At 36.9% G+C, this 25,000-nt stretch overlaps 2 protein-coding genes across 5 annotated transcripts in view; both read right to left on the reverse strand.

Moving 5' to 3' along the window:
• The window catches only part of LOC135205657 (uncharacterized), a 911,400-nt gene that overhangs the window by 707,109 nt on the left and 179,291 nt on the right, over positions 1–25,000 (reverse strand). The gene's annotated exons all lie outside the window — the stretch shown is intronic.
• Positions 1,285–3,138, reverse strand: LOC135205658 (histone-lysine N-methyltransferase SETD2-like). The gene has a single exon (XM_064236499.1). It carries the CDS (start codon positions 2,796–2,798, stop codon positions 1,434–1,436), a length of 1,365 nt encoding a protein of 454 aa, XP_064092569.1. The 5' UTR covers positions 2,799–3,138; the 3' UTR covers positions 1,285–1,433.

A 25,000-nucleotide genomic window follows, 5' to 3' on the forward strand; every position in this document is an offset into this window, starting at 1 on the left:
TATTGTCTCGTCTTTCAACGATGGCGCGTGCGAAACGAAAGACATGAGCAAACACGGGCATGTGAATTTCAGAATATATTTGTATATGAACATGTATGTGTATGATATATATATATATATATATATATATATTATATATATATATATATATATATATATATATATATATATGCAGCCAGACAGTACATAAAACATATACAAACAAATTATATATATACATAATATATATATATATATATATATATATATATATATATACACACTATACTATATCCTTTTCAAATCAAGTACACGTCTATTGCAGAGAAAATCAATCATCGACCAACCTGCACATAGCCATAAACAAAGTAACGAAAACGGAAAACATGCCACAGAAAGATTTCAGGTATCCTGCCCAATGGCCAACCGTCATGATAATTAATTTCTGTATTCCAGAGATTATCTAATTGTATTAATCCAGAGACACAACACCTACTACTTATCCTAACCTGTGAATTATCCCTTTATAAATGAGCCATTCAGCATTCACCAACAACATATACACATTTTCCCGCCCATTTTTTTTATCTACTTAAATCTTCATGCAACATGTATGAGAGAGAGAGAGAGAGAGAGAGAGAGAGAGAGAGAGAGAGAGAAGAGAGAGAGAGAGAGGCATCATCAAGCAATATTTTTTAAACTGACATAATTTTGTGTGTGTGGAGAGAGAGAGAGAGAGAGATCGAGAGGAGGAAGAGAGAGAGATGATGGATGAGAGGAGAGAGAGAGAGGCATCATCACAGACATAATTTTGTGTGTGTGAGAGAGAGAGAGAGAGAGAGAGAGAGAGAGAGAGAGAGAGAGAGAGAGAGAGAGAGAGAGAGGCATCATCACGCAACATTATTTGAAAATGACATAACTTAGTGTGTGTGTCTATGACAGAGAGAGAGAGAGAGAGAGAGAGAGAGAGAGAGAGAGAGAGAGAGAGAGAGAGAGAGAGATGCATCACTCAACATTTTTTGAAACTGACACAACCTTGTGTGTTTGCTTGAGAGAGAGAGAGAGAGAGAGAGAGAGAGAGAGAGAGAGAGAGAGAGAGAGACTACTACTCTCCAGCGCTTTCATCAAGCAACAGCACCCTAGAATCGTTGTTTTGTGAAATTGCAATCCATTTCTCTAATAACATTCAGTAACAATAAAAAAGCATCTCCCTTTCCAATAAAACCCTGCATCTGATGGCACTCAGTCGGATTGGATTTACTCACGTGCTTTAGGAAGGGTGTGGCACTGATAAGCCGTTCGGTTAGTGCCACCATTACCGGCATCATTATTCTCTTGGGAGTTGCTGCCACCGACACTGTCGACGGACTGAACCAATTCTCCGTCATTGTCTAGTACTTCGGAAGCCACGTCCTCCGTGCTGTCTCCTTCTTCGCTGTCGCCGTTATGTATGGTCACCGATTTCGATGAACTGCCTCCTCCACCTCCTGCCGAAGGCGGCTGATGGAGCTGCGGTTCGGAAATCGTCGGTCGCCATCGTCGTCGTCGTTGGCTGAGCGTTGCGATTCGCTCGTCTTTGGTTCTATTGCTGGAGAGGTGCTGGTGACTTTGGTACTGCTGTTGCTCTGCTGCTGCTGCTGCTGCTTCAGGTGGTTCTTCGGGGTGTAAGTAGTCCCTTCTGTCGACATGCTCAGCTCCGACCCGCCGTCGTTACTGCTGATGCTGGTGTTGTAACCGAGACTCGTGTGAGATCCTCTGCAGGAGAGCGTCTTGTTGCTGCTGCTGGAGTCCTTGCCGCTGCTGCTCTTGCTACTGCTTTTGCTGCTGTTGCTGTTGCTCCTCGCTGAAACGAGGGACTTCCATCCCCGATCCAGCGAGTGAAACTTCTGAAGGACCTTGTTCTTCTTCGAGTTCGAGTTGTCGAGCGTACTGAACTTCTTATTGCTCTCCGTGTCGTTTGAGGACGTCTTCTGACTGGCACTCGAGGACGAAAGGTCATGCTTATGATGGACGGAGGTGCAGTCCATGCTTGTACATGGTTTCTTCTTTTTGCGAGGCAATTCGGCGTAAATATCCGATAGTGCCACATAGTTTGGGCTATGTGGCAGCGGCGACTCTTCGTACAGGAAAACCTGATTTTTCGTTGATGACTCCTGAGGGGATGGGGTGGGGGGAGGGGCCCTTGGGACCTGATGGGTTTCATGTACATTGTAGGGAGGAGAAGCAGCAGCAGAAGCTGAGGCCAGGGGAGAAATTGGAGTCAGAGGAGGAGGCGGTGGGTAATGGGTGTGTCTGCCCCTACCAGGGCCAGGTCTAGGGAGACTAGAATACAGTCTCACTGTTTTCCCATTGATTTTCGTAAACTCGGGTTCACTTTTACCCGGCCTACTGAGAGAAGAAAAATGGGGATTCGACGGCACCCTCGGCTGGTTGAGAGTACCGCACACCAAATTTGGGTTTTCGAATGAGTCCCCTCCTCTCTTGCTGGCCCAGGACTCATACATCTGTATCTTCCGCTGGTGTTCATTCCAACCAGCAGGATGACCTACGCGCGGATCCAAATCTCCACCGACGACACTCCCCACAGGAGGATTTGGCCGCGGCACTTCATCGTAATGGCCCCCCGAACCTATTGGTCTTAGTCGGGTCTGTTCCCCTGGAGAAATGATATCGTTGCATCCATGGACAGGTTCGGCACTGATGGGCTTCAAATTGATGGTTTTGACGGGAGGGGCAGGACGCTTGCTGGGGCTGAAATCGCCTCCTGTCACGAGCTCCTTCAACTTGCGAGTAATGAGCAATCCGCTGTTGCAGATCATTTTGCATGGAAAGCAACAACAACAGCACTCGTGCGATAATCACTGACACATATCATCCAGAGAGCATCTTGATCCCTCATACACTGGACAGGGTCACTGTACATCCACTTCAAACCACTGAATACAAAAAGATATACATTCCAATATAAATAAAAAGCTTCAACTTCGACGAGTAGACGTATCTACCTCACAATAACCGCACTAGCACATAATACACCCATCACGTTCTGAGGAAGAAATGGTTATAGGACGCAGTACCAACTACTCCAGACAAACACGCGTGGCGAGATGTCGGGGCCACAACTCGACGTGAACACCCACACACTACCACGCCAAGCGGCCAACTGATGATGAGGCGCTCATCGGGAAGGGAAGAATCCTCTACCGTTGCCTGGATCTCTCTCTCTCTCTCTCTCTCTCTCTCTCTCTCTCTCTCTCTCTCTCTCTCAGCACACGCCGGACATTTCCCGTAAATTATCTAAACAGAGGGTTGGTTATATAAATGCGTTAAAATATCTGGAATTTCTCAATCAATAAAGGAATTGAATAAATACGATCTTTCCCATCTGGATCTGATGCTTTGCTTCAAAATACTCCCTGTTTTCACCTCCGCCCATCAAGAACGCTCGTGACACCTGGGAAGTCAAAGTACTAAATTGGCTTTAAATGTCCGTGATTAAAAAGGGAGTGGTGGAGAGAAAAGGGGATGGGAGATGGATACACGAGAGATAAAATGATACGTTCGCTCCAACATAACGTTTCTTACATAATAAGGGAAACTGTAAGCGTACAAGAGCAACACGTTCGTTCCCCATAAATTCTATCAGGAATTGCCCCAGCGTTTCAATAATGTATTGCCCTACTTGCAAAGTGTCATCTATTACCATTCGATACATATTTCTACTGCAATGAATCTTCTTAATAACTCTTCCCTTTGTTCTACCGTACATTCGAGCTGTACAGGAGCTCGGATAGAAAAAAAAAAAAGTTTAGAGTCGGTTCAGCTCCCCAGCTTTGTAATAAAAATAAAATGACTGAAATTGTGCAGGGAAAAAAGTCTAGCGCAAGCGGCAACAGCTTAAAATGATGGCCGACAGCCAACAGGGCAAAGTAAAGAAAGTATTTTTTATATACTTTATATTCTATAAGCAGATTTTTTTTCAATTATACTTTAACGTTCTTTTGATCAATTTCTCTCATTTATTTGTACCTGACATCTGTTCGTTTTACAAATTTTATAGTCTATTTATTATTTCTCCCTGCCTTTGAGAAATAACATCTTTTCCGGATTTCAAATATAGCTTAATTATTAAAGCTATAAATCAACCGATTTACAGAGGCTGACTAACATCAGATCCTGATGAAGCCAAAAACTGAACCAAGTCATAAGAAGAGAACAGTATAAAATCTGGATGACCATGTGAACCATTCTGTTAAGGAGGTACTTGCTGCTGCTCAACTGGTGTCGGTTCCAGTTCTTGTTTAATAAATGCATTAAATCACAAATGAGTCATTTCACGCAATTAATCAAAGCAAGACAATAGTTCACCTCTCAAAAACCTTTGAAGTGATACTGCTTCAGATCCTTAAATACTCCAACATCGCTGGAATACTTCTTTCATGTTTAAATGGCAGCGTTTATACGTTAAAAGCTACAGTACTATAGTTGCTTTACCTATTCTAAATAATTACTGTATTTGTTTACCTATGCTAACCCTTCTTATTTTCTTCTCTCTGTTATCTTTATCACAAAAGGGCACTCTTTTCTAAGGAGGCTTACTTTTCAAGGTAAAAGCTTTTTAGTCCTACTCTACATGTATGTGTACAAGTTTTGAATACTAAAGATTTTCAAATTACTGATTAACTTTAAATATCTGACTTATCCACGTCACTGAATTGCTTGCAGCTTTATTCAACACGAATTCTAAGGGCGTTTCTTGTAACAAAATTGGCATGTAAACCATTTTTATAAATGTTTATAAATTCAAAACAAGAAATGCTAGTCTTACATTTTCCTCATAAATTATCTCAAAATATCCACATTGAAGTAATTAATGACAGAATTGATTGATCTAATTAACTACCTTCACAAAGTAATAAAATATTTCATGGTTCCTGGTAAGCATAAAAACGTCGTCCAAGCACATCCTGTCATTATGAATAAATTTTCATTAATACCTTCCACGATAAAAAAAAAATTACATTCCCTGTGATAATGAATCTAAATAATTTAGTTCCTGAATTGGTTTTTATCAAAATACCACACAGGTTCGGGGAAAATAGGTCTTTCCGAGAAAGCAATCTTAAAAATTATCGCTTATAATTATTTACATAGATAACGCAGATAATGGTAATGACAATAATTCATAAAAAAAATCACTTTTCTAACATAATACACTCTACCTCCCCAACACCTCGAGAAGCCTTCCTAGTTATTTAACAAAAAATTATCGTAATAAAAGAGATTCCACCGGAGATACAGCGTCAATCTCAACCACGAAAGAAAACCTCTGATTGAAAAAAAAAAAAAAATGCTTGAGATTCGTCCAACAAGGGCGAACAGTCATATAAGCCAACAGACCTCCCAATCAACATAGTTTCCCCTCGATCAAGACTGACAGAAATGCGACTCTTCGAAGAAAAGTTCACTGAACAAGCAAACATTAGCGGGCAGGAGCGCGCGCGCCCCCTTGTGTGTGTGTGTGAGTGTGTGTGTTCATGCGTGTGTGCATACCAAACCTAGGTATTTTAAGCAGCACATACTATGACCATTGTAAAAGACAGTCAACTCTCGTTCGAACAGCGAACTCAGGCCAAAACACACACGAGAGAAAGAAGTCACAGAGCCACAAGCCTAGTAGCTTTCGGGATGCGGAAGGCACAAAACACAAATAGTTGACCAAGGAACAAGCAACAGCTACTTCTACTATTAACTCCTACTTTTAACTACAACTATTACTACTACGGGTAATGATGCTGATAAGACCCATGGCAAGAACAAAACCACTCTGATAAATTCCTAAAAATAAACATACACACACTAACAATGTTCATACTACTACTACTACTACTACTACAAAAAATAACACTATTAACAAACAAATATCAATTATCACCATGGAAGATTTTATATTTTACAGTATCAAAACATGCAAACACACTCATATATACACAAGCAAAGCATTCAGACATAAAAATCCGGACCTAATATATCTATCCCCAACAGACCCCGGTCCCATCATGGCCTCGGCTCCCTCCGTCTCTACCCGCACCCCCCCCCCCCCCATAACCTTAACCTCTCCTTCCCTCATTCGTCCACCATCTGAACAATGACTAGAGCGCTTTTAAATCGGTTAGAAATAATAATGAGAGAGAGAGAGAGAGAGAATTTTGGATATAGGACAAAAAATGTCAGTGTGTGTGTGAGAGAGAGAGAGAGAGAGAGAGAGAGAGCAGAAAACTTCAGCGTAATCTTACACTATCTCGTGCTTGGACATAGCCTAATCTGAGATAGTCCGATCTCTTTCTCTCTCTCTTTCAGTGTTTCGACTTTTAAATCCGACACTGCACTTGCCAAAGGTTGAACATTTTACTTGGGTTGTTTGGTGTACTAATGTTTTGTCTCCCTCAGATTTTGCTCTACTTCTGTCTTTTCTCTTCGTACATTCAGAATATCTTCAATATGATCGTGTCTCTTCATTCATCTCTATTACAGCATATGTCTTTGGCTTATGCGTACATTCTTTTGCAAACCCTTGGATGGACGTCATATAATTTTTAGGTGGCTTATATATATATGTATATATATATATATATATATATATATATATATATATATATATATATATATAAGCCACATAGTCCAAAAAATGAAATGATGTCCGTCCATGTGTGTGTGTATGTGTTTGTGAATGTAAACAGATATATGTATGTATGTGTAAATTAATTGTACCTGTTATAATATTTTTACTTTATGAGTTGTTATCAAATGCTCTTAGCTATTTAATTTTCATTTGAACAATCTCATTTGGGGACCTTGAAATACAGACCAAACTTTTCCTACAAACATTTATACGATGTTTTCTTCAATGCATTCCGAGTCAAAGTTATCTGAGACAGAATCAAATCACATTCCTTTTCACTTTTTCTGTGCTTGGAATGGACCTCTTAAATTTCACATTTCTCTTCGCTTGATTTACACTTTCCAAAAACTTTCTACATAATCCTTCCCGTTTAATCACACACATTTAACTTAATAAATCAAAATAATTATATTATGTCGAACTGAAACCACACTCACCATACTTCAATCTATTTCTTTTTTAACCCACAAAATACATTTAAACACTAGTAACAAATGAATCGACCAATAATCATAATCTATCTATCTACAATATGTCAAGCTTCGCACAAGAATTACAAGTGACAACAATTAATCAGCCGAATAAAAACTCATAAATCACATCAAGAAAGTCATTAACATTTAATTCAGTTCGTCAAAAACCTTCCCCTTTTCTTAATAAATTCAATTGCGAAAAAGAATACCTGTAAACATAATGATTCCATTAAAACAACTGTTATCCAATTAAGTCGGCGAGAAACCAGTCTTTTTTTTTTTTTTTTTTTTTTTTCCTCCCAATTCACGCACTCACTTTGTTCTCTCTAGGGTACAACAATAACAAACTGAGGGTAGGAAAAAAAAAAGGAAAGTTATGTTTTGTTTCATATTTCAGCAACGTGTGGGTTTATATGCCAGGTAAGAACGTTAACCTTAACTTTACATTATGCCCTCATCTTTTATCCGGGACTGGCACCGCTATGAGAATGTGGATTCTTGGAGCACTTTCCACGCAAATCACGTAATCCAACTTATGTTACCGATGGTGCTCATCGAAATACAATCTGACGATTTTAGTTAACATTACTTTTTAGTGCATTAAGTTCATTTATGTTTTTTTAAACTTTTTCTGTGTTCATTTCATACACTTTCACATCATCTCCCATTCTCCTATCTTTTTTCATTTGTTCTCTTTTCTTATTTTATTTACTTTTCTATTTATGTATTAATTGCGAACATTTTCTCATTTCTACCCATTTTCACTTGATCTCTTCCTTTTTTGCTATTATTCTACTTATATCATCTGCTTAATTATTTGTCACTCTATTCTCTGCTTTTTCTTGCTTTTTCCCCACTGCCTGCATTGCGAAGGAGAAAATCTCCTTTGCAATGCAATAAGGAGAATGCACTTGCAACTCGGCACTTGCATTCTCCCTAATCCAAACAGTGAATTTATACCGCCACCAACTCTCCTTAGGACCAAGAGAGCCTGACAACACTTAGGAAGTGTCTAATGGAACCAATTCAATTACCGAAGTGAAAAATAGACGTTCGGGGATTTCTATTTTTTTCTTCTTCTTTTTTTTACGCTTTTTTCTTTTTAAATCAGTGGAGAGCGAAAACTTGTGTACTCAGTAGATTGTTTTAACGAAGTCATTATTACGTCTCGTTGGTTTATTTATTCCTTTTGCTTAGGAAAAAAAATCCACAGCGAACAATATTCTACAAAATAATTACAGACACAGACACATACAATAGCATATATATATAATATAATATATATAAATATATATATATATATATATATATATATATATATCGATGGGGTGGAAGGAAATGAACGATCGATACGACATACATACATCAAATACATAAGGATATATAATATAATTTATATATATATATTATTATATATATATATATATATATAATAATCTATCAAATGGAGGAAATGAAGATTCGACAAAGAGGACGCAGCATCAGCATTTACATAGCAAATCTAATGAACTAAACTAAGACTTCCATAAAGAATCGAACGAGGAACCCGCGAACACACTCTATTGGAAACCAAACCCATTTGTTTGATTGTATTGCGCATTACTCCGATACTACGTTCAGTTTCAGAGGGTCCAGAGTATAAAGTAAAGCGATTTTCAGAAAGACTCTCTCCTCCCACTAAGAACAAATGTATGAAGAAGTAAAAAAAAGAAAATAAAAAGTCTACACTTTAAACAAAGGAACAAAAAGCGCTTACGAGGAGAACTCGCAAAAGACACGAAAAACACGGCAGAATATTTGCTAGGTGTTATCTGGAAATTTTATGGCGGCATTGTTTCTGGCGGACTACTTATAATGACTTGTACACTAAATCTGCTCCTTTCCTTCCTTACTAATTGAGAGAAGAGCGAGAGGCGAGAGAGAGAGAGAGAGAGAGAAGAGTGAGACAATGTAATAACTACACAATACACACACACACATACTCATATATATATATATATCTATATATATATATATATATATATATAAGTATATATATTATATAAGCGAATACCCCAGGAAAAATAATGGGCAGAAATTCGAACAAGGCGATGTGTGTGTGTGTGTGTGTGTGTGTGTGTGTGTGTGTGTGTGTGTGTGTGTGTGTGTGCGCCTCAACAATGTCGCATTAAAGGACGAAGCGCTCGGAATTTAATTTCTGCCTATTATTTTTCTTGTGGTATTCGCATATATCATGATGCCACGTGCATCTACCGTGATTTTTTAAACACACACACATTATATTATATATATATATATATATATATATATATATATATAATATATATATACATATAATATATATATACATCTAATATATTATATATATATATATAATATACATTATATATAATATATATATATATATTTCACATATATATATTACATTATTTAAATTTATATATATATATATATTATAATATATAGATAAATAATATATACACATATATATACACGACACACACCACATCACACACACACACACACACCACACATATATATATATATATATATATATATATATATATATATTATAATATATATATACACATACATATTAAATAAGGTGACTTACGTAACACCTGCCTCAGTTATGAAATATAAAATCCGGTTTACGAATTTCCAACCGGCCAACCCGGTAATTTAAATACAAAGCAAAACAGGAGAAGACAAACAAACTAAAGAATCCCGGTACAAAAGAAGAGTAAAACTCGCGAAGAGAGAAGAAAAAAGAAGAAAAACGAAGAAAAACCAAGAGGAGAACAGACAGTTAAAGACAGGGGTACCTACTTGCCGTCATTAAAACATTTTTAGAATTTATGGTGCGATTCATGGAAGTGGGGAGTCGTTATTTTGAGAGAGAGAGAGAGAGAGAGAGAGATGAGAGAGAGAGAGAGAGCGAGAGAGAGAGAGAGAGAGCTTCTTTTTCATCCACCTAAATAGTGAAATTGTTTTATCAGGAAAGACAATTACGAATGTATGAATACAGCAGCAATACAAACGCACACACACACACACACACACACACACACACACATATATATATATATATAATATATATATATATATATATATATAAACCAAAATATGCCTTCCGTTTCGTAAGTAGCACTGAAAATACCGAAGACCCCTTCAGCTGGCCATAAAATTCAGTTAGCCCAGACTTCCCCCTCTGGAACATCTAAAAATGCAATACTTCCGGGAAAAGATAAAGAAAGAAAAGAAAAAAATCCTTGAAAAAAAACGGACGGAGAAATTGTAATCACAAAAGGAGAAAATGAAAAGGAACGAACAATGAAAGGGAATAGGAGGCAATATAATCAGTGGTTTTGCCAGGTAGCAAAAGGAATAAAACCGAGAAATAGCAGACAAGAGGCAGCAAGACGGAACAACGAGAGAAAAGATAACAAAAAACCAGAACAGAATTGAACAACATTTCAATAACAGCCCTGTCTACGCAACTTCGTTAACTCACTTGACAATCAGCGTCGCCAAATAGCATGCAAGGCTCCAACAACGATTTATTTAACGCAACATTTTCTTTGCGAAGGTAACTCGTCTTTTTAACGAAACTTTTCCAAGTGTATAACGTGTCTTCGCGAAATTGTTTATGCCACGCAGGAAGTGGATAATGACCTGAGACGTCTTCACTGCGATTGTGGAGATCACAATTCCCATAATATTCGCTCTTCACGACTGAGTCTCGCCGTCAATATCAGGAATGCAAAGGGTCCGACAATCCCTGCAGAGTTCTTCATGCATTCTTGCCGGTCTCGAACCTGGATAAAAGAAAAGGGCTGAGGGGAGCGGGGGGCGCCTGGATGGGTAGAAACAAGTTCGATATATAGAGATGGAAATAAAAGATCAAACTGAATCGCTATTATTTAGTACAAATTCGGATAGAACGGGCATAAAAGGTCACAAACTTCTACTACAGAGCATAATGGCCAAGCGCCAAAAATGTCAAGAGACTAACAAATAAGAATAAACAACTAACAATACAACCGAATAAAGAAAAGTATCCGCATAGTTTCCATGTCAGACAAAAAGCGTGGAAGTCTCAAAGGCTACAATAATCTCCAGGTACTCGGGGGAAAGTTCTGTCGATGCGGGAACACTTTCCTGTGTTCCTCCTCTTGCCTCTAAAGAATCATCCTTTCCTGCGTTCGTCTTGCCTCTAAAGAATCATCCTTTCTTGCGTTCCTTTTGCCTCTAAAGAATCATCCTTTCTTGCGTTCCTTTTGCCTCTAAAGAATCATCCTTTCTTGTTCCTTTTGCCTCTAAAGAATCATCCTTTCTTGTTCCTTTTGCCTCTAAAGAATCATCCTTTCTTGTTCCTTTTGCCTCTAAAGAATCATCCTTTCCTGCGTTCCTCTTGCCTCTAAAGAATCATCCTTTCCTGTGTTCCTCTTGCCTCTAAAGAATCATCCTTTCCTGTTGTTCCTCTTGCCTCTAAAGAATCATCCTTTCCTGCGTTCCTCTTGCCTCTAAAGAATCATCCTTTCCTGTGTTCCTCTTGCCTCTAAAGAATCATCCTTTCCTGTTGTTCCTCTTACCTCTAAAGAATCATCCTTTCCTGTTGTTCCTCTTGCCTCTAAAGAATCATCCTTCCTGTTGTTCCTCTTGCCTCTAAAGAATCATCCTTTCCTGCATTCCTCTTCCCTCTAAAGAATCATCCTTTCCTGTTGTTCCTCTTGTCTCTAAAGAATTATAATTTTCTGCATTCGTCTTGGCCTCTAAAGAATCTCCTTCCACGTTCCTCTTGCCCTAAAGATCATCCTTTTCCTGTTGTTCTCTTGCCTCTAAAGAATCATCCTTTCCTACGTTCCTCTTGCCTCTAAAGAATCATCCTGTCCTGCGTTCCTCTTGCCTCTTTTAGAATCATCCTTTCCTGCGTTCCTCTTGCCTACTAAAGAATCTCCTTTCTTGCGTTGCCTTTTGCCTCTAAAGAATCATCCTTTCTTTGCGTTCCTTTTGCCTCTAAAGAATCATCCTTTCTTGCGTTCCTTTTGCCTCTATAAAGAATTCATCCTTTTCTTGCGTTCCTTTTTTTGCCTCTAAAGAATCATCCTTTTCTTGCGTTCCTTTTGCCTCTATAGAATCATCCTTTCTTGCTTTCCTTTTTGCCTCTAAAGAATCATCCTTCTTGCGTTCCTTTTGCCTCATAGAAATCATCCTTTCTTGCGTTCCTTTTGCCTCTAAAGAATCATCCTTTCCTGCGTTCGTCTTGCCTCTAAAGAATCATCCTTTCTTGCGTTCGTCTTGCCTCTAAAGAATCATCCTTTCTTGCGTTCCTTTTGCCTCTAAAGAATCATCCTTTCCTGCGTTCGTCTTGCCTCTAAAGAATCATCCTTTCTTGCGTTCCTTTTGCCTCTAAAGAATCATCCTTTCCTGCGTTTGTCTTTGCCTCTAAAGAATCATCCTCCTTTCTTGCGTTCCTTTTGCCTCTAAGATCATCCTTTCTTGCGTTCCTTTTGCCTCTATAGAATCATCCTTTCTTGCGTTCCTTTTGCCTCTAAAGAATCATCCTTTCTTGCGTTCCTTTTGCCTCTATAGAATCATCCTTTCTTGCGTTCCTTTTGCCTCTAAAGAATCATCCTTTCTTGCGTTCCTTTTGCCTCTATAGAATCATCCTTTCTTGCGTTCCTTTTGCCTCTAAAGAATCATCCTTTCTTGCGTTCCTCTTGCCTCTAAAGAATCATCCTTTCCTGTATTCCATTTGCCTCTAAAGAATCATCCTTTCTTGCGTTCCTTTTGTCTCTAAAGAATCATCCAGAATCATCCTTTCCTGCGTTCCTCTTGCCTCTAAAGAATCATCCTTTCCTGTTGTTCCTCTTGCCTCTACCTTTCCTGTTGTTCCTCTTGCCTCTAAAGAATCATCCTTTCCTGCATTCCTCTTGCCTCTAAAGAATCATCCTTTCCTGCGTTCCTCTTCCCTCTAAAGAATCATCCTTTCCAGTTGTTCCTCTTGTCTCTAAAGAATTTCATCCTTATACTAAAAGCATTCCGTCTTGCCTCTAAAGAATCATTCCTTTCCTACGTTCCTCTTGTTTGCCTCTACAAAGAAATCATCCTTTTCCTGTTTTTTTTTTTTTTTTTTTTTTTTTTTTTTTTTTTTGTTCCTCTTGCCTCTAAAGCCCATCATGCCTTTCTGCGTTTCGTCTTTCTCTTGCCTCTAAAGTAATCATCCTTTCCTGCGTTTTTCTCTTGCCTCTAAAGTCATCCTTTCCTGTTGTTCCTCTTGCCTCTAAAGAATCATCCTTTCCTTGAAATCATCTTGCCTCTCAAAGAGTCCTTTCTTTTCCTGAATTCCTTCCTCTTGCCTCTAAAAGAATCATCCTTTCCTGTCGTTCCTCTTTGCCTCTAAAGAATCATCCTTCCTCCTGTGTCCTCTGCCTCTCAAAGAATCATCCTTTTCCTACATTTCCTTCTATTGCCTCTAAAGAAGCATCCTTTCCCTGGAATTTCCTCCTGCCTCTAAAGAAACATTCATTTTCCTCTTCCTCTTAAAGAATCATCCTTTCCTGAGTTTCCTCTTGCCTCTAAAGAATAATCCTTTCCTGGTTTTCTTCCTTTGGCCTCTAAAGAATCATTTCCTCCCGCATTTCCTTTCCTCTGCCTCTAAAGCAATCATCCTTTCTGTGTTCCTCTTGCCTCTAAAGAATCATCCTTTCCTGCGTTCCTCTGCCGTCTAAAAGAAATCATCCTTTCCTGTGTTCCTTCTTGCCTCTAAAGAAACATCCCTTTCCTACATTCCTCTTTGCCTCTAACAAGAATCATTCCTTTCCTGCGTTTTCCTTCCTGCCTCTAAAGATCATCCTTTCCTGTGTTCCTCTTGCTCCAAAGAATCATCTTTTAGTGTTCCTTCTTGTCTAAAGAATCATTCTTTCCTTGTGTTCTTTCCTCTTGCCTCTAAAGAATCATTCCCTCCTAACATTTCCTCCTTGCCTCTACAAGAATCATTTCTTTCCTGCCGTTCCTCCTTGCCTCTAAAGAATCATCCTTTTCCTGTGTTCCTCTTCGCCTCTAAAGAATCATCCTTTTCCTGTGTTCCTCTTGCCTCTAAAGAATTTCCAATCCTTCCTTTCTAAGTGTTTCCCCTGCTCTAAAGACATCATCCTTTTAACTGTATTCCTCTTGCCTCTAAAGAATCATTCCTTTCCTGCTGTTCTTCCTCTTGCCTCTAAAGAATCATCCTTTTCCTGCGTCCTCTTGCACCTCTAAAGAATCATCCTCCTCTGCGTTTTCCTCTTGCTCTAAAGAATCATCCTTCCTGTGTTCCTCTTGCTCTAAAGAATCATTCCTTTTCTTGCGTTCCTCTTGCCTCTAAAGAATCATCTATTTTCCGTGGTTCACCTCTGCTCAAAGAATCATTTCCTTTCCTCGTGTTCCTCCTTGCCTCTAAAAGAAATCATCCTTTTCCTGTGTTCCTCTTGCTCTAAAGAATCATTTCCTTTTCTGTTCCTCTTGCCTCTAAAGAATCCCATCCTTTCCTAACATTCCTTTCCGGCCTCTACAAAAGAATCATTCCTTTTCCTTTGCGTCCCCTGGCCTCTAAAGAATCTCCTTTCCTGTGTTCCTCTTGCCTCTAAAGAATCATCCTTTTTCTGTTCCTCTTGCTCCAAAGAATAATTCCTTCCTGTGTTCCTCGCTTGCCTCTAAAGAATCATCATTTTTCTGTGTTCCTCTTGCCTCTAAAGAATCATCCTTTTCCGGGTTCCTCTTGCCTCTAAAAGAAATCAAAATCCTTTCCTTTGTGTTTTCCTCTTGGCCTCTAAAGATCATTCCTTTCCTGGTGTTCCTTTTCTTGCTTCTTAAAGGAATCATCCTTTCTGCGTTTCCTCTTGCCTCTAAAGAATCATCCTTTCCTGTGTTCCTCTTGCCTCTAAAGAATCATCCTTTTCTGTGTTCCTCTTGCCTCTAAAGAATCATCCTTTCCTGTGTTCCTCTTGCCTCTAAAGAATCATCCTTTCCTGCGTTCCTCTTGCCTCTAAAGAACATTCCTTTTCGTGTCCTCTTGCCTCTAAAGAATCATTCCTCAAAGCGTTCCTCTTGCCTCTAAAGAATCATCCTTTCCTTGTGTTTCCTCTTGGCCTCTAAAGAATCATTTCCTTTTCTGCGTTCCTCTTCTAAAGTATCATCCTTTCCTGTGTTCCTCTTGCCTCTAAAGAATCATCCTTTTCTGTGTTCCTCTGCCTATAAAGAATCAATCTTTCTGTGTCCTCTGCCTCTAAGAATCATCTTTTCCCTGCCGTTCCTCTTGCCTCTAAAGATCATTCCTTTCTGCGTCCTCTTGCCTCTAAAGAATATCCTTTTCTGTTCATTCCTCTTGCCTCTAAAAATCATCCTTTCCCTGCGTTTCCTCTTGCCTTCTAACGAACTCCTTTCCTGCTTCCTCGTGCTTCTAAAGAATCATCCATTCCTGTGTTCCCTTGCCTCTACAGAATCATCCTTTTCTGCGTTTCCTCTTTTGCCTCTAAGAATATCCTTTCCCTGTGTTCCTCTTGCCTCTAAAGATCATCCTTTTCTGTGTTTCCCTTGGCCTCTAAAAAATCATCCTTTTCTGTGTTCCTCTTGCCTCTAAAGAATCATCCTTTTCTGTGTTCCTCTTGCCTCTAAAGAATCATCCTTCCATTTCCATAATTTCTTTTTATTAGAGATGCAGAAACCAATGGGTCTGACAACCCTATCCCTATTTAGCCGATCTGGGAAAAAAAAGGTGAATATAGTATCGTGGGTTTTAAATCCGAAAGGAACGGTTGATGTAGCTCTTCAGGATGGAAGGTTTCAAGAGTAGAAAACATAAGTAGATTGATAATTCCAATGATAAATCTGCCTCCGTTTTCCTTGATTTTGGTCACCTCAACTGTGGGCGAATGCATCCTTTGTATCTTTCATGCTTCTCTCCCCCACATTTATTTTTCAAAATTTCCAGTAGCGTATGCTGGCTGGGTCAACTAGGTAGCTAGCTATCCAGCTGACCACTCCATAGAAATGTCCGTAACTTCAAAGTTTAAATGTCAATCAAATGAAAGTGCACGTCAGGGTCTTATTACTAAAAAAAAAAAAAATGTTAAATCCAGTGTTTGCGAAACCAACACCAAATCTTAGCGGTCTAAGTAAGCAAACCAAATAATCAATCAGTAACTGATTCACTACGTTGCGGAGAAGCTGCAAAACCTTGTCGAAATTCTTGGCAACTGCGGGAACTTCTATATACTACTCACTGAACTATCCGAAGTGGGAGACGGTGCATTAGGACACGCAAACCTACGAATTTCGAGTCAACGACACGGACATCCCCGCCCCCCGCCCCCCAACACACTATCCTGGAGGAGGGGGGAAAAAGCACACACACACACACACACCTTCCCACCCACTTACACCACAGGGGCACTCTCTTACGATCGGTCAAGGCCAGGGCTGGGCAACGTCTCTCCCTCTCTCTCTCTCTCTTGGGCATGAACGAGAGGGAAGAGTACATACCCATCATGCCAAAGAGCTACCTACTGCAGCTACAGGAATGCCACTTTCTGCGATATATTCGCACGAAGGGATGACTCTCGCCAGTTGAATGTTTTCCGCATTCAAGATTTTTTATTTCATAATTTGCGAGATTTTAATGCACGATATATGAGAACGGTGTCTGTTAAAGCCCATAGCAAAGTTTCATTATTTGATTAAATTCAGATACTTACTTACCAGACAAAAGACACACACACACACACACTATATATATATATATATATATATATATATATATATATATATATATAAACGAGTTTGAACGCCCGTAGAGGGGGTCCAAAACCAGAATAAAAAGGCCATGGTTCATACCCTTACCTTGTAAAACAACAAGATTTTATGAAACCTACAACAAACTTTACCATTCAGGTGTAAACGAATAGATAGAGTTACGTACTACACCTGGAAAACTAAGCAAGCACGATGACGTCACAGGTAGGTAAGGTTCGAGAATGAAAATGCTTCCATCAGGGCTTATCTTCATTAATATAAAATGAAGGAAAATTTTCACGACCATGACTACCAAGTGGTCTTACCGGGGATCGCAAGAATATTATTATTGATCCAGCAACAGATTAGAGGCACGACCTTTTACGGCGCTTTACAACCTCAACGACCCATTTCGGGAGCACCGGTGTCGTCATTACTTACACTCTCTGCTAATTCGGACATGTTTCACAGCGGTGTCTTCGCTTTCGTGAATATAATTCCAAAGAAACATTGCTAATTTACTTGGCATTTCGAAAGGGCCATCTGTATTGAGACAATCTTCATGCATTCGCATTTTACAATCACAACAAAGTTTCAATAGAATCAGAAAAGATCCACCAAAGTATGCCTGTCTTTGGTTGCTTTTATAATACGTATTATATATATGTATATATATATATATCTATATATATATATATATATATATATATACATCATACATATATATATATAATATAATAATATATATAAAATATATATATATATATATAACATATAATATATATATATATAAAACTGAATATAACTCTTCAACAATGCTTTTGTTTATATACCTATTTTCCTTTTGTTGCAGAAAAGATCCACCAAAGTAGATGCCTCTTTGGTTTGCTTTTATAACAGTAGTGTAAATATATATATAATATATATATAATTAAATCTGAATATAACTTCAACAATACTTTGTTTATATACCTATTTTCATTTTGTTGCAGTATTTCTGTATTTGTATTAGGTCCTGAACTGAAAAAAATCCCATTATGATTATTACCATTATTATTATTATTATTATTATTATTATTATTATTATTATTATTATTATTATTATTATTATTATTATTATTATATCAATCCTCCGTACTAAAGACAAGGAGGGCATTTCGGAAAGATAGCAACAATTACCAAACGCTAATTAAAATTAAGGGAGGTATGCTTAGGTGCCCGAAAGAGCAGCATCAAACCGGGATAATAAAACTACTTCGGATGGGGTCCGGCGACCCCCCCTGGCGTTTAAAGCACCAGCTGGGGCCACTTTATGTTAATTCGAAAGCAGATATGACATAAAAGTGGACACTGGTAGATACAAAGGCTGATTTCCTGTAAGTGGTTGGGCAGGGTTTTTGTCAAAAGGCAATGCCTTGAGATCGCCTGGGGGACAGATTCCATAAGGGATACTGAGGAAGAGGGGGGAGAGGTGTTAGGGGAGGTTCTGAATCGAATCGTATCACGTAACATTCATAGATATTTAGTAAGTTACAAAAGGAAATACTGGCATTCATGCGCCAACACATAAGGCACACACTACATATATATATAGATATATATATATATATATATATATATATATATATATATATATACATAGATACATATAAATACACATCATATATATGTAATGCGTCAGTCTGTTATATTTCCAAACCAAATTTAAAGTATCTTTAAAAATATTTTTTACCTAGATGCGCACATACGTGTGGATTATACAGTCTAGGACAATCGTGAACAATATGCATTTCTAAGGCACCGCAATTAAAAAAAATGGTGATTGTAATAAATGAAATAGCTTTCATTTTAAGCAACTCTCACAAACTGCTTTATACAAGCACACTCTGAACCCTCCATGGTCGCAACGTTAGACGACATATTTGACAAGTTAACACATTTCCAAAAGCCTGAAGATGTCAACCAGCATTCATCGCTGGAGCTTTCAAATCTCTCACTCCCTCGATTTAACGCTTTCGAAATGGATGGGAAATTCTCATCTGGGTGCGAGTGAATTAATGCTGCGACAAAACGTTAATAATTATGTGCATGAGATTTCCTCCTAAACTCAAGAATTTCAAGATGCATGAAGAGGAATAATATACGATTCCTTAACTATAAAGAGACTGTTCTCATTTAATCAACTCGGTGAATAGGTGTACACTCATACTCTTCATTTAAGTGATCAGACGTTCATAAGTATGAAAATAACAAACAATGATATGTAATGTATGTACTATATATATATATATATATAGATAATCTATATATATATATACATTATATATATATATATATATATACACACACACACACATGAGTGTGTGTACATTTCTATTTAAGCGTATATACGTATGATTCGGTCTTGAAAAATCTTTTTTATTAATTGCATACATGTATACCTGTTCAGCGAATATTCAAGGCAGCCAGCCTTACACATATGCAAAACAAGTTCACGAGCAAGCGATAGTCAAAAGTAAATGTTTACAAAAAGCAAACAAAGCAGCAATAAATAGGAGCTTTTGAGAGAAAGGGCCCGAGAGAACGCGTTCGAAAGATAAATAAAGAGTGAGTGATGTGGTGGTCCTCCTGACTCATTGCAAATAACGAGGAGAACTGTAAATCATAACGACCGGAGCAGGACTTAAATGCTACTGGCGATAAGGTTCCGCTTTTTCAAAATTTATGTTGTAGGGGAAAAAATACAGTTCTCTGGAAAAGGGAAACATTTCTCTGTGACTGGTAGATATATTTTTTTATGAATTGCACACACACATCACATATACTATATATATAATATATATATATATATATATATTATTTTATATATATATACTACCATACACATATACATATATATATATATAATATATATATATATATATATATAAACGTACCAGCATAATTCTGTATTGACAAATGATGGCACGTTAACAATGCTAATCAAATTCTCATTCTATTAAAATTAAGCACTACGAATTATGTCGTTAATAGGTCACACAATTTTCCTGACAAAAGTTTAATATTTTATTCTATATAAAAGCAAACATGCTACTGAAATAACAATGAACTGAATCCCGGATATTTCATAAGTGATGAGATGTCTTGAGAAATGATGTATGTTAATTGTGGATGTGAAAATCTTCTGCAATGCAAATGATACAGTCAAGGGCTTTGAAACTCTACGGTTTATCCATACACCATTTTGTTGCTAATACATCCAGGATACATGTCGATGCTTGTTAAAATGGTATTCTAGTATACATACTCACGTGCACATATGCTCATAAAACAAAGAAACCCCTGAGCATTCACGACTGTTTGTAAAACCTGTATGAAAGTATACATGCAGACACCTGAACAATGTATAAAACATGTAAACAAGAAATATATTTACTATATAAAAAGAAAATGATTTCGCACCCAAATATTCTCTGGAAAATTATTCTCCCACGTCTAAAATTGGAGTTTTTCTCATCTATGCCATCCATCTCCAGCCAGTTTTGCCCAAAAGCTATAATTAGTGCTTCCTCATCAGGAAATTTATTTAACGAGAAACGTGAAAAATGAAGGCCAAAATATACCCTATTTTGAAGTCCAAAACAAATGCGTCATTTGGATAATCATGCAAGCGTTAACATCCAGGAAAATAGAGAGTACGAAGAATGAAAGAAAAGGAGTAATAGAGAGAAAGCGGACACGACAGATTAAACATCAAAGTATACGATTAAGAACACATAATTATTCCACAGACACGATAAAAATATACAGTTAAAAATTCATGTGTTATATCTTTTAAAATGAAATGGAATTACAATCATCACAAGAAATGCTATTCCTATATATAATCTACTGGACATTTTTGGAACCTTATTCAAGAAATTTTTCAATTACAAGTTAGAAACCTATAACCACTACTCACTCTGCAGTACTGAATCTACCTACACTAAAGAATAATTTTGAGGTAATTACCGTAAACAAAAACTGTAATATTAAACATTAACCTACAGAATGCCTAGCGTACACATGCTACAACGAACTAGTGATTTATATTCTCATACCACAACAGCGACAAAAACAGCATAATAAGTTATCATTTATCAACAAAACGCTACAATCAATAAGCCACAATGATTCTTAAGTAAATGTACACGCACAGCAGTTTTTAGGACGCTTCTGTGCTGACAATAATTCGAAGGATTTAAAAAATCAAAACTATAACTAAACACTATTAGTAGAATATCTACAATAGTTGTATGCATTCGGTCCAGTAATAAACAAATATAACTCCATTCTCTCTCTCTCTCTCTCTCTCTCTCTCTCTCTCTCTCTCTCTCTGGAAGAAATACTCGTTTACGGACTCTAGCCATCAGTGAAAACAGATGGTGGAGAACAGGACATATTTGTGGATAATGAGACAAGGAAGCGCTAACCACGAATATTATGTCAAACAATAGAAGACAAATGAATGGACACAAGTAAGCAATATATCCACACGCAAACAAACAATTATGTGTGCACACATAAACTGGAGCGCAAATGCACATTAAATATAAATAAATACACAAATAAATATAATATAATATATATATATATATATATATATATATATATGCGTATGTTATATATATAAATATATATACACATTCATACATATATATATATATTATATACATATATATATATGTATATATATAATAATATATATATATACTTCTATATAAATGCGTATAATATATTTAATATACACGATATCCACTATGGCTTTTACATCAATTTAGTCTCCCTATTATACCATGAGGTCACAGATATTCAGGCAAGAACTATAAGGTTGAGGAGGTTATCAAGATAATGTAATCACAAAATGAGTATTGCAAACAGCTGGAGTTTTAAAATTAACAACACCGGAGAGAGAGAGAGAGAGAGAGAGAGAGAGAGAGAGAGAGAGAGAGAGAGAGAGAGAGAGAGAGAGACTGTCTTTATTCCTTTGCCAAAAGAACTCTTGAATAATCGCACCTGTTTTACAAGAGTGAATGAAAGTGACTCACATCTTCGGGACATTTTTACTTAAAATACCTCTAAATAACGTAAGTGACGAAGAATAAGAATCTTTTGCAATATATCAGCATTACCAAGGATATTTCTGTGTATTCTCATTGGAGGACTAATAAAGAAGCAAGACATTGCAAAAACGATTTGGCTCACATTATATATTGTATGATTTATATTTCGAAATTTCATGAAAAACAATTATGAAGAAATCTATAAAAACCTAGCTAGTAAAGCAATAACAAAATAACAATATATGCTGCCTATAATCATTGAAAACAATCAAGTTAAGAACAGGCGATTAATGAATTGTAAAATATTTGCTTCAAAATTGACACACATTCATGAAAAGAAATGGCACAAAATGAACAACGGCAGCAAAATCAAAACCGGTGAGCAAGGCAAACTAAACAACAGGAGATGCGGTGGGTCTCACGTCTGGGGAATTTATAACTGAAAACATCTGGTCGCAAAAAGGTTGACTTGAGAAGCAAAACAGTTTCCTATTTATATAGCACTCGTCTGTCGGCCACGTCCTTTTTGGCTTCTACATCAACTGTAGATTAACGCTAGAAAAAATGTTGGCACTATTTCCAACAAACAGAAATGTGAGAAAAAATGCCATTTAATACAGACAGACAGACAGATACACACACACACACACACACACACACACACACACATATATATATATATATATATATATATATATTATATATAGGGATATATATATTATATTTATATATATATATATATATATATATATAGATATATATATATAGACTTATATATAGATATATATATACATATATACTATACTATACAATATATATATATATATATATATATATATATGAATGTCTTCATTAAATTAAAAGGAAATAGGAAGACATTCAACTTTTATTATCAAGATGACTTTGTAATAAAAAGTATAAAGTTACGGTATCTCATTTTAATTTGCATGTTCTTCATTTACTGAGGAATTACAATATATATACATATATACATATAAACACACTTTTACTATATTATATATATATATATATATATATATACTGTATAGACAAATACTGGGAATTCATGGGTTCAAAAGTAGCTATAATACGCCAAGATTCGTTTCAAGAGAAGATTTTTCCCTCAAAAAAACACAAATGATTTGGTTGTGAAACGTTATCTTATATATATTAAGAATAAATTTCCACTGCGTTAATAGTAGTCTAGTGTCTAATGCACTGAGTTATAGATGCATTAGGCACGATGATTCAATTCAATTTATTTCCAAAGATGATGTACTGCTAATGGATGCATATTTGTTAATAACGGTATTAAGTAAGGATAAGTTTCAAAATATCTAACATTTGATAAATCCCATATTTTAATTCTTGTGAATAAGATGAGTGCAGAGCCTCCCACGGAAAGTAAAGAATTTTTTCCCATTACAAACACTAGTGCCTAAGGGAAAAGTGCAATGTCAGTCAAAATTCATTTTAAAAAACAGAGAATAGAAAAGATCAATAAACAAAATAAAAAGAAAAACTTGCAAAAAAAATCTTGTATTTGGTTTCCAGGTTGCACCTCTATGAAGATAAGCCTTAAGTGACGCCATTAGCGAGATTACAGACAAAATCACGCATATATACATAGTATATATATATATATATATATATATATATAGATATATATATATATATATATATATATATATATGGTATACACATTATTACAAGCCAAGGGAACCGAGGCGCATAATAATCATCAAAATGAAAACGGTGAAGCAAGAGGAATCGTAAGAGAATTAATGTACAACGAAAGTACTCAAATTTAAAACTTTCCCTTTGTCGCTTTGTATACATAATTAACGACTTCATATCATACGAGTTGATATCCATCTGCAGCTTTTTCAAGAAAAAAATATCAAACGAGATTTCAAATATATTCTCGTAAATCAAAGGACGATGAGAGAGGAGATATTATAATGAGAGTTATTGCAACTAGAAGAATTTATAATGAACTGAATTTATAATGCAGTGTTACATTAATCCTAATTCAGTCTTGGGGAAATTCCTTACTCTTCTGCATAATTACTGAGGATATGTCAAGAGATGTTGTCCAAGTCAGTAGCAGTAAAATTATCATTTATCATTAGATGCAAGAGGTTACCCTAGGCAAGAAACATAAGTTTAACTGGCATAGTAAGTGCACATAACGCAAGTAAATAATAAGTGATCCACATGAAATCTTTAACCTTAATAACAAAAAACTTTAATGCTTAAATGCAAGCAAACTTACACACATTGCCTACCCACATGTACATGTACATACATACATACACACACACACACACACATATATATATATATATATATATATATATATATATATATATATATATATATATATATATATATATCGTTTCTCGTTTATTCCATTACACGTCTCTTAGCCCTGTGTCTATACACAAGTAAGGATGGTCTCTTCCGTGGAAGTTTGTTAACTTGTTGGCCGGTTCAACTTAATCACCATGAATATGTCGACGAATTAATCAACATGAACTTAATCAACACGAATATGTCGACGACCGATTTCACATACTCTCCCATTGAATATATAGATAAAACACAGGTAGTAATAGTCCGAGCACCAACCACACCTTGAGTTACTCCCCACCTCCCCCTTACCTACCTCACTCAAGTCACCTCCTGGGTCTTCCCCTCCCTTCGTCGAAATGAACCGCGGAGATGAAGAGGAGGTTGGCGATAATAAGCCCTGTGTGAGAAAAGGCATCCGTGATCACCTGGGGCCTGAAGATTCTGCTTCTCCTTCTTGACCTACTGGTACACTGGGGCAATTGACTCTTGCACCCGAGGGCCTTTCTCGACCTATAAAGCACCCTTCGATGTCTGCGAGCTCTTCGTCATCTCAGTCTTCTTCCCCCTATCTTTTTTCTTTCCGTTTTGTACAGTTCTCTAACCCTATTCCCCACTTTGGAGGCCTTCTAATTTTC

This window comes from Macrobrachium nipponense, chromosome 24, assembly GCF_015104395.2.
Source record: "Macrobrachium nipponense isolate FS-2020 chromosome 24, ASM1510439v2, whole genome shotgun sequence".
In the NCBI taxonomy this organism is placed as follows: Eukaryota; Metazoa; Arthropoda; class Malacostraca; order Decapoda; family Palaemonidae; genus Macrobrachium; species Macrobrachium nipponense.